General features: G+C 40.3%; 1 protein-coding gene across 1 annotated transcript; it reads right to left on the bottom strand.

The window, feature by feature from the left end:
• Positions 1-1,370, bottom strand: dpm3 (dolichyl-phosphate mannosyltransferase subunit 3, regulatory). The gene is made up of 2 exons (XM_034125403.1): positions 1,312-1,370; positions 1-1,092 (listed from the first exon to the last, which is right to left on the bottom strand). The coding sequence occupies exon 2, from the start codon at positions 1,043-1,045 to the stop codon at positions 767-769; it is 279 nt and encodes a 92-aa protein (XP_033981294.1). The 5' UTR covers positions 1,046-1,092; positions 1,312-1,370; the 3' UTR covers positions 1-766.
• Positions 1,371-12,055: the final 10,685 nt, after the last annotated feature.

The raw sequence follows: 12,055 nt of genomic DNA, 5'->3' as shown, positions 1-12,055 counted from the left end.
TCAGAAGAAAACATGAAGAAAAATAGACTCCATTTTAATTTTGTTCCAGTTATAGCATCTGAAATTGCACAATGGAATGTACACTTTTTCACAGATTAAATCTAGTGCGTCTATACAGACAAGCGACAACACACACACACACACACCAACAAGGTCCCCACTGTGTAGTCCTAGCTTGATACAAATTGAAGCGTCTGAACATTCCCCATGGTAACAGTCTTAAGTGAGATTGTCCCATTGTTTGGTTTCATTTGTTGGCATTTCATTGATGGGCAACTTGTTACAGCTGAAACTTAAGCAGAGCAGTGATTTTCAGGGGTGTTTAACCATGTGTAGTTATTAACCAAACACAGCACCTATCACAATTGTGCTTGTTTTATCTGGTTTGAGATGTGTTCATCAGTAAAACCACCTGCTCTTAAAGGACTCAAACAGAATATGGTGTTGTTAAATACTATGTTGCTTCATACAAGTAGCTATCAGGCGGTTTATTTCTAATTTCCAGAAGACCATCTGATCAGTATTTAATCTGTAAGAGATGACACTGAATAATGACAAACACTGCTGCATAAATGGTTGGTGTGATAGATGATTATTCAATGTCTGCTGTAAACAAAAAAAGAGTGTACAAGTTCAAAGTTTCATCCAACACATTTCACACATCCTAAACAACAATATGTGTTCTGTATTCACTATGTTGTTAGTAAAAGTAGTCCGTGCATCCCTTTCAGTCTCTCAAAAACGTATACATAGTCCTTTAGAAGCTCTATATCTGTAAGCCCTTTTTCCTCAAGTCCTGTTTGGCTTCCTGTATCTGCCCCAGCAGCTCGGCGGACGCCTCATCACAGTCATTGAAGGTGGCCACCCGGTACCCCACCGTGCCCAGGGAGTAGCAGCCGAAAGACACCAGCAGGTACAGGGGCATCGGCCAGGCCGCCTCTCGGTAGCTCTGCGGCAGCCTCAGCTCCAACAGGTCGAAAGACACCACAGCCCAAGCCGCTAACACCAGGGACACGCCGAGCAGCCACTCCAGAAGTTTAGTCATGGTGAGAGCAGCAGCGGGGAATTCAGGTGAGCCGCCGGAAAAACAACCTGAAGGAGGAACGAACGTTTGAAAGGATGTTAGGCAATTAGCTTAGCTTTAGCACACCCAAGTAGCCGCACGTTAGCTATGTGGCAACAACACACGAGAAAGACAGGCTACGGGAACATAACAGTCGTACACAAGCAACTCTAATAACATTTACATTCGTGTTGATATCATTTCAATTTCAATAAACAGGTTTAAAGGAAGTAATCCGATGTGTTTACCTCCGCTCTAAAGCCACCTCAGCTCTGCGCAGATTTATGACGTAGACCGAAACGCCTTGTGGGAAACGTAGTCCCTGATGTGTTGTGACCCTTTATATATACAGTCTATGGTTGTGACAGATACAGGGGAATACTACCTTTGTGTCGATAGATATGCATAACATGGATTTGTTTCCAGTGGCATTTAAGATAAAACAACATATCTATCCATCTATCTATCTACAGTATATATCTTTCTCAAAGGGACCAAATGGCAGTAATAAAAGTTGCCAGTGGGTTGTTATTTCTCTGGCATGTAAATCCATCAACACCACAGTAGTGCCAGGTTTTTTAACATACATACATTAATGTAGATTTAAAAAAGTGACTATGTTGGCTGCAGAATAACTAAAAAGAAGCGTTTATAAATCCCTCAGTTACCTAAATAATTGTCATAATCTTTTGCAAAATTCATTAATCGCAAGCAAGTTTTAATCTGAGTTCACACATTAATAAATATAAAAATGTGGACCTGCATCTACATGTGTAGTAATGCAATCATATTACTTTTATCATTGAATTAACACTATATTCTAGGCCATTAAGTCCTTTTTTCTTGCTTGTCCCAAGATTATTGTATTGTTACATCTCAATTATACAAGAGTATAATTGTTTGTGGAGTGAGAAGACAGTGGTCTGAAAGATGAATTACTACATGCCTCATTCTACTTTGAAAAATCTCAAATGGTTGTCGCTGTCATTGTTTTTCATTAAAACGCTGCCCTACACTGTTGTCTGATAAATTAACAACAGCGGCACCCTGTCAGCTGAGGGACACAAAACAATTTATTTCAACTGAGTCTATAATGAGGCCCCAGTCAGGCTTTTAGCACACATTAGACCTTTAACTGTTTCTCTGTGCCATCCTCTTAATTTAGAAAAGCCATTTTGAAAATGAGTTTACCATTAGTACTAGCTGAGAGCTATCCATAATGTTATTCCAAATCCTGAGAATGCAACAACAATTTCATTAGGGGCCTTGGGGAGCACACTGTTGTTTGATCCCAGAGTCTCTTTAGGTGCTGAGGGGCACTTCTGTTCATTCAGGGCGGTGAACTGTCCAGGTGCAGAGGGCACGGACCTCTCCAGGGCGAAATCAGGAGGAGTGGGAGATGTAAACATCATTCAGCAGAGAGCCACTGAGAAATAAACATCATTCTTTGGGGGAAAATGGAGAGTTATTCTTAGGACGGTGGTGTTTATGTTTGTCTGCACCAGTGTTAATAGTGTAAGCGACGATCTGCGCGTCTGTCTGCCAGAAGGGCAAAGCCTGTTTCTTCTGTTTATGGAGACAGTTATGTGCACGGCTAGAAGATAATTAGTGTCTTTGTCTGTTTGCTGAAACATAAATCTGTAAATCTTTCCAAATCTGCTACAGTTTGAGTACGGTTTATCTTTGTGGCTTTGTGTAGCAGCCATGATATCTGCTATTGTCTGCCCATGATTATTCAGTTTTATTGTACTACCAAGGAGCTAAGTATTACTTTCATAATTGATAAGTTTACTATTTTTATTTATCTTTTCATAATCTAATAGTAAATGAAAAAAACGGATCCCTATACTTAAAGTAACATCTTCCTATTCATCATGAAAATCCACTTCCCTAAAATGATGGGTCACTATATGTTGACCTGGACTATGACAATTAGCCGATTAACTAACTTTGGGTATTTACAATGATGTGGAAACTAAAATGAGGTTTAATGTTCGCTGTCCGAGTTAAAGAATAAATTATGATATTCAATTTCCAACATGATAAAACTTAAATTCTGTATTTGAATTCAAAACCAATACATGTTTTGCAAACTTGCAAAGATAATTTATTCTGAAGTTATCAACAATGTTGTCCTTAAATTGTCTTTGAATCGTATTGCCTAAATGGTGTCTCTAGTGGTAAATTAAATGGTGGGGACTAAAAAACATCTTCAGAATTAAATCAAATAATAAAATGCATGAATTAAAACAGCCTGGAGCTACTTGCCACACTGAATAAGATGTGATACATATCAGACTGTGAAGGTAAGGTTTCTTTTCATTTAGTCGATGGATTAAACTGAATCCAGGTGGGATTACCCCTGACGTGCTGCATCATTGCATACATCATAGTGTGTGCTGTGTCCTGCCTGTGTTGCTTCAGTGTGACGCTCAGTGGGAACAGTGGAGCTGGATTTTCTCAGTGTTTCTCCCTGCCAGCTCCTGTTCCGTTCCAGGACTCAGGAAACCTGCGCTCCAGCCGAGAAGGCCTGGCAGACACAACACAACAGCCTGTGAGCTGAAGGGGCTTTGAAACAGAGATAGAGCGAGAAAGAGAGTATGAAGGTGACAAGGAGAAAAGACACAGAAAAGGAGACAGCGAATCAAAGTGAAGCAGTGGCAGCAGTTCATTTTGAACCAGAAAATAAAGTATGCAGGGGGGGGATTTCATAGCTGACAGGGCAGCAGCGAGAAAGCTGAGAGGGCCAGGAATGAAAAGAAAGGGGGACTGAGAATGTGGATGAAAGAGGAGAGGGCAACAGAGAAAAGAGGAGAGGAGGGAGCAGACAGGGGAGAGAGGTTTAGACGAGGGTTGGGGGGGTGAAATCAGGGGATTTGCAGGTGCAGCTTGAACAACCAATGACCTTAACGGTGCATTAAATCCAGCTGTTGCTTATCCAGACTTTTCTTCAATCCCCCTAACACCTTCCACTGTGCAATAGGCTGCATGCAGCACCTTGGTTCCCACAATGCAGTGTGGGTAGAGATGCATAGCCGGGAGAAATGAGAGAAAAGCCTGAAAGCGGTGTGTGAGAGGGATCAGAAAAGGCAGAGCGATGGAAGAGGAGATACTTGATCCGCCACAGAGCAAAGATAAAACAGGAAAATAGCTAATGGAGATTTGTGTTGACTATCTCTCTGGCTTTGTCAATATTAGTAGAGTGAAAGGTCCCGATAAGAAGGTGTGCTACTAAAGAGCTATTGGAGTCAAGATATGGTTTGATAATAATTCTGTTGTATCTCAAGTGTGTGAAGCAAGAGCTGGAGAGGCAGGGAAAACCAGGAGAGGGGGAGAGAGAGAGAGAGAGAGAGAGCATGTACTGTCAAAATGCTGTTTAAGATAACAATAGAGCTTGGACTCAAAAACAGGAACCCTCTGTTTCCTGAGTTGGAGACCATAGCTGTGTGTTATGTTGTCGTTAGATGAGTGTGTAGATGTGTTTGGGAAAGGGAAAGAGTGACTAAAAGTGCGTCACTTCCAGGGATATTGCTGGTGGCAGAGCGAGAAGTGATACTGGTTTGGTGCCACAGAGAGGTGAGCCTGGCAAAACAAGCTCAAGATCTTTAAAGCTTTAGCTATGAAATGTAGGTATGGAAATAAAATAAATCAACTCAGAGAAACATTCTCAAACCTCTTAGAAGTTGTCAAAATCTATTTAAACTTCACATCGTTGATTAAAAGTGAAGCATTATTTAAAAAAGGCCAAACCTCAATCAGGAGAAACTTTACAATTTAACCATAAATTGATGATATTCTAGTCTGAAAAGCTGAACTGACCAGTCACAAAGCTCTTTTTAAGAGTTGTTGGGCCAATTACAGTCTTAAGTCACTCGACAAAAGTTTATACCAAACCTTACATCTTGTAAAAAGATTAACACCAGTTTCTAGAGTTGTCTTTGGCTGAGAAAGGAGATACATTATGTTAAAAGCTTATATATCCTCAGGCATAACTATTTAAAAAGGCGACTGGGTTCATTCTTATGCCGTCTTCACCAAGGCAGACAGTAATGTGGCAGGCTCCACAACTAATGCATTTCTATTGATGTGCGAGTAATAAATAATAACAAATAACTCGCATTCAAGAACACTTTGGTTGAATGCAGGCAATCAGCTGGTAGACTTCCTACAATCAGTTCGTACGTGTCTTTTCTCAACTCCGACGTCACATCTTAAGTTACTAATTGAAAGTTTGTAGGACGACTTTGCAAGAGTCTCTTCGGACAGGCGAGGTGACCACGAATCAAAGTAGAAGCATCAGGGTGGAGAGCCCCTTGATACGGCGCATCAGGGGTCCCGAATTCATAGCAGGGCTTCTGGGAGTTTTGACTTTGATAAGCACCCTGCTCATAAATATCCTTGGGCCAAGATAATTTACTGACGGGGACAGTCTGTATTTAATTGCTGGGATAATAGTTGTGAGACCCCTGCGCTACTTAGGGCCTACTTAATAAAGTCTCGGGCTCCTCAAGTGGGTGTAAGGTCAAAGTGCGGTCAAGTGTGACCGGTCTGAACCATGTGAGAATAGCACTTGTGTTGCCCTCGGTGCCTCACGTAAAGACACACACCTGTTTCAGCTGCTGTTGTGTCGGCCGCCGTGGTACAGCTAAGGAATTCCCTCCCCCTACTCCCCCCCTCAGCCCCTCTTTCTCTCTCTCCACGCTCTCAATGCTGTCCTAATGAATCTCATCACACGGCCTGTGTTTGTCCCACTAGTGCTTTGTTTGTTGACCTTTATAAGACGTCATTACTTATTATCTTCATGGGTTGTGTAATTCTGCCCTATAACACAACCCCTCAACCATGGCCCACAATATGTGTGTGTGTGTCTGATCAAATGCTTCTTGTCAGTGTAACAGCCATTAACAATGGCCATAAGCTTGATGATGTCTCCCTCCTCCCTCTATCTTTCCTCTGCGCTCACCCTGGAACACAATGTCCTTTAGCATTACCATTATTGACAGTGGAACTAATTGGCACATGGTTATGAAAGTTCCCCCTGGCCATTTTAAATTGGATGGGACAATTTCCTTCAACATCCGATAGGCGAGTCGGCGCACGAGACCTGGGGAGGTATTGATTATAATTGTATCAATGTGGGTCAGTGCTAGGCGCTCAGCAAGGGGCGGATGATGTGGGGCTTCATGTCTAGACTAAAACAAACGGACTTCATCGTGTATTTACATAATGGACGGTAATGGGAGGAAGAGGGGGTAGTATACGATCCGCTCACTACATGGTATTGCCTTGATATATGTGTTGCAGAGAGGACTTGGGGAGAAGTAGCTACTGAAGTGAGTTTTATTGCAAGATGAATTCAGCTATAAACCATAAGGAAGACGACATAACTCTTGCCAATACCACCTTGATTTCAGAGCAGACATCAGGAACTTTATCGCCTCATTTCACTGATGTAATGAAGGGGCACTGTAGAAACTTGGGCATGCAATACTGTAGATAGCCGAACACGCCAAACTGCACATGAAGTTACATACGCATTAAGTCCAGTCGATGGATGTGAGCATCACTCACTGCATTCGATATATTGCCTGTGGTTTCTCATTATAGGGTCAATGTCCTCTTCCTGCTTAACCAGATTATGTCCGGCCTTCAGGGCTGAAGACATGTTGCTTTGGGAGATCAGAGAAATCTCACATCAATATGTTGATGGATTTTTCAGACTAATTACAGTGTAGTTTGCCTTTAAACATGGCACAGAGTTCAATTATGGTGCAGTTTGTCTGTCACATATGATCGATAAATGCCACTTGAAATGTACAGCCACTTTTTTATTTCACATTACGGATGAGTTTTGGAATTGTTATCGCACAAATGCAATGTACATGTTGTCTATACAATTGTGGCCGTCATTGACTTTATGTTGGAAATGCAAAAGGTCAAGGATTCAAGGATTTTGGATTTGTGGTGGGCAGTGGGTAATACCCTGAAAGCTGATTGTAGCCGCCTCACTAAGGCGTGGCGGTCTGTCTGTCAATGCTCGTAAATGAAGTTGATTAGAGCAGACTGCTGCTCTGTGGTCCCGTCTATCCCCTGCTCTGGACACTAGCCATATTGTCCCCCACCCCTGTTCAACCCACAGACTGCGACTGCTTGACCTCAGATATCTGACCCTGAGGCTCCTGGCTGCTCCCCCAGGCACCTGCCAACCTTTCACCCCTTCACTGGCTGAGCATCTGGAAGGTGAGGAGGGGCAGACAATGAGGCCAGGGTGGGCTGTTGTGAAGCCTGGACACGGTAACAGATAGGACTATGGAGTTGTCAGACTTCAGAGAGATTGTCAAACTGTTTTTCTCTTTTCACAGATCAAATACCAACTCCCCCTGCTCCTCCTCAAATTCTGTAAATGTCTGTTGGTATCTGTTGTTACACGTCTGTCTCCTTCTCTGTCTGTTTTTTTCTTCACGTCGGTCCTTCCTCTGTCCGTCTTTTCTTTCTTTCTTCAACTGTACACACAGATCATGCAGGCTATGATGTATGCACAGCTGGTTTTGACAGAGCTGACCAGGAAACGTGTGGTTTACAGATCCCCTGTTGACATACTGATTTGACTAGCCTTTCACTTTTCAGGGACCTGGAATTTTAACAGCGAGGGGGCTATTGAGGTCGGACTCAGCATGTTTGACCACCATGGAAAACCACTCAAAATCTGCTACGTCCTGACTGACTTATTCACTGAATGGATATGTCACATAGTATATAAAGCTCCATTCAAAATAATGGTTTCTTACCACACGTGCAACGGTCCCACACCTGCTCACACCATTTGTTACGAAGAATTTTGTGTCATTAGTCTCGCTAAAATGCTATTCCACACCTTGGTTTTATGGAAACAATAATATCACAGTTACAGGCGGAGTGTAAAAAAATATATCTGAAGTTACGCCAGCTTAAAGTTACAATTGAGAGCCAAAAGCTATGTTATATAGTTCGGTCCACTTCTCTCTCGTGATCCATAAGACAGATTTTAATGGTTCAAACCAGTGAACCATTACTTTAGGTTCAAAATGAAATAGTTTTTTAGGGATATGATCCCCACATTTCAGACTGTAAACCTGCAAGAGCTTTTTTTATAACATCTTGTATGACCATGTCTTTAATGCATTATAAATATACTTATAAAGTGTTACAATCTGCTTATAGCATTGTAGAATTATAAGCATCCGTAAATATATATACTCTATAATACTCTAAAAGAATAATCATAACATGATTAGGCTTTTTATAATGACCTATAAGGTACATTATCTTAAAAGCTGATACTTGCTGGTGGTTTTGTGGCATTTCAGATTTAATTATATTATATTACTTGTTTTAAAGAAAATATTGTTCACTTTTAGTGTCTTAAAATCAGCTTTGAATGTATGACATAAACCTTAACTCCAGGTATGTTATTACTTCCTTTAAAGCACCCAATGACGACTTACAGTAAATCTAAATCAAATTATGATGCATAGTAAAAAGGATTATGAAAATAATACTTATGGCAATTATAATGCACCATGGTAAAAAAAAAATGTCAATTACAATTATGAAGTGTTATGATAAAGCCAGCAGAATGTAAGCTTAGCATAAAGATTAGTAGACGAGGGAAACACCCAGAAGCAGTGAAGTAGTTCAGCAAATTACACAATCGTATAATAAAGAAGGAGCGTTTTAACGTCTTCAAAAAGAAAGATATAACCTAATGATTAAGTAGCTTTGTTCATGTTATACGTGGTAGGCTCTACCCAGCTAAAGCCTTATACTTAATGGAGAAACATGAAAGTGTCATCAATCTTTTAATTAAACTCTACGCAATAAAGGGAATAAGCATATTCTCTGGAATGTCTTATCATTCCTGTAATGCGTCCTGTGACATCACAGCCTAGGGCCCTCTAATTGTCTCACTATTCACTGCATGCAGTTTGATTTATGCAATAAACGACTCAAGCATTGTACTCCGCCTCATTAAACAGAAAACAAAGTACAGTACAGAAATCCAATACAAGAGGATATGCCACTGGAGTGTGAATGTGGAACAGAATTAGCCTTGTGTCTTCTTGCAGTGCACTTGTTTACAGTATGTGGCCATATGGGCTCTGTGTAGCATTACTGTCACCCCTCATTTATTATAGTGAGGGAAGATGGCTCTGCTATGCCCCTCAAATCCTCTTAGCCAACATTTAGCTGATTGATTTCTTTTCTTCTTCCCCTATTCAGATTATCAATGTGATAAAAGCAGGAAGTTATAAATGATTAATGCGGTTCAGTCTAATGGGTAGATAACCCTATGGATTAGAAAGTGAAACATAAATGTTTTAACAGTGGTCACGTCTGGAAGAATAATGTCTAGATGACGTTATTGAATTTAAAGGCAGGGCAAGCTATGTAAAATAAATGAATGATTCAACACATCATCTGTTACATGGAGAGACAGAAGTGAAGAGTTGTCACCTCTTGTGATAGTAATGTAAAGGTGTGTGCATATGAAGATAAATAATTAATCTACTTCCTTAATCAAATAAAAAGTCTATAAAGTGTAGGTAGCAGCTGTAATAAACAGAGCTGGCAGCAGGAACACATTATATTCATGTTTTTATTTTTTATTTCACCCCCTGCTTATTTCATTTCCATTGCAGGCTTCCATCCCAGAGGTCCACGATTCAGCAGAATAGTTTTAAGCAGGTTGCCTATAAACAATGTTTAACACTTCAGGGTATAGAAACCGCATAGCGGGTTTTAACAAACAAATCAGGACCTTTGCACATGTGGTTTAGCTTCATGTTGTTTAAGACAGTTGTGTTAGTGGATTCCAACAGACTGGGTCCTGTTTGTTCTCCAGATGGCAGCACACACTGTCTCACAGATTGCATATATCTCTCAGATCCGTCATCAATTCAGATCCCCCCCTGCCCCCATCCTCTCCCACTGAACTATACTAAATGATGATCATGGAGATTATGTATTGGTAATTCCAGCAGGTCTTTAAAAGTATGCCCATGCTGTGTGCTTAATACTCAGTGCAGGGATTATGCAGACCCCTACATGTGGTGTTGTGGCTGCATACCTCCAGTCAGACTAAACCCAATCTGTTAGAGATTTGGACTAAAGAAGAGAGGTGCAGCAAGCACATGGGGGTGGGTGTAGGGCTGTGCCGTGATGTATTCATGCTTTACAGTACATTCCACTTCTTCTTTATCATGGGGGATCAGAGCTAAACCTCCCTATGGAGGCAGTTTTTTTTATCTGTGTGTATTAATACATTAAAAAAAAGAACCTTGGCTTGTGTCAAGGCTGTGCGCTTTATCATTTCTTTTTTCTCAATTCTATTTTTTTCCTACATTTTTATTTTCCCTTTGTGGTTGAGGCAAACCCTTATCCCCCCCCTAGTTTCCCCTTGAATGTTGGTCCAATTAAACACACATGTGGATTTTCATATTGAAGCTCATAAAAGGTAAACGCCAGCGATTTACATTACATTTACATAAGGAATGCTAAGCACCTACACATGTGAGGTGTTAATATCTTTATCAAAAGCAGATGGTAATCACTATTCATTATTCTTCCAGGGGGATTCATTGAGTAAGCATCTCTTAAGTCAGGCACACGTCTGTTTTTTTAATTGTCATTGGCCAATAGGTGGCGTCCTTTGCACTTTACACATCACAATTCATGTTATATTCAGCATATAAGATGCCATGTACATACATACTATATAATATATATACATATTTTATGGCTTGTTATCATGCATTTTATTGCACGTGTGTACAATAAAGTTTTATCTGTGGTTATAAATACATATAAATCCATCCATACACATAAGAGACCCCTTGGCAAAAATATGCTTTTAAGTAGAATCCAAAAATTGAAAAATGTGGCCAACATGTGAAAGGTTGCTGTAATAGTTATGACAATCAATCAAAGGTTGGAATGCAATATGGTTATCGTTTAAAATATATATGATGTCAATGATTTAAAAATGTTCCCCTATTTTTTCTTATTGCCTCACACCACCTTGTATTTCATAGACAGTCTGATCCTTCAAAAGCAAAGACAGAACATGTCCTTTAAAATTGGAAACATAATGACCAAAAAAGGCAGGTGATATATACTTCTATAAAAGCAAGAGATCCATAAAAGCAAATCTGTTAGAGTTTAGGAGATTTGGAAAATGATGCCAATTTTTCCAGTTTCACATTTCAGGAATCTGTGCTTGCCAATATGCTTAAAGAATGGCTATTTGTATGGAAAATGGGTCCAATTATTTTCCTTTCCAAATAAAAAATATTCTGACCACTGCAATAGCTGCAGTGTGTTCGGATATAGCTAGATCTGAGGTTCTACGAGGTCTTGCTGCGCCCTAGTGGCAAACCAATGTCAATTCAGCTGTAGAGGTTAAAAAAAAAAAAAGTGAATGAAACAGAACCAACAAAGTGTTTTTATAATTTAAACAATTTGTATTTATTCAGTGTTTATTTTCTTAATCCATTTTTCTTTTGCGAATAATCTGCCAGCAGCTACATTTTATATGGATTTATTTAGCTAATAGTTTCATAAGAAGCACTGCTCATTAACTTATAATCAAGCAAGATAAAAAAAAAAGCATTGTTTGCGAGAAAACAACTTTTTACTGTCGGCAAATGAATCAATGCTGTTATCAGTCAAACCACACACGCATAGAGAGACAGACACACACACACACGCACGCACGCACGCACGCACGCACGCACGCACACACACACACACACACACACACACACACACACACACACACACACACACACACACACACATACACATACACATACACATACACACACACACACACACACACACACACACACACACACACACACACACACACACACACACACACCAGACTCATGTATTTGAAATACAAAACAGCAATGCACAAACAGAACAGTGGAAACTAGTAATTAGCTGTGCAGC

The sequence above is a fragment of the Trematomus bernacchii genome, unplaced genomic scaffold (assembly GCF_902827165.1).
Source record: "Trematomus bernacchii unplaced genomic scaffold, fTreBer1.1, whole genome shotgun sequence".
NCBI lineage: Eukaryota > Metazoa > Chordata > Actinopteri > Perciformes > Nototheniidae > Trematomus > Trematomus bernacchii.
The sequence above is the reverse complement of the archived record's forward strand: the minus strand, read 5'-3'. Positions and strand labels throughout refer to the sequence as shown.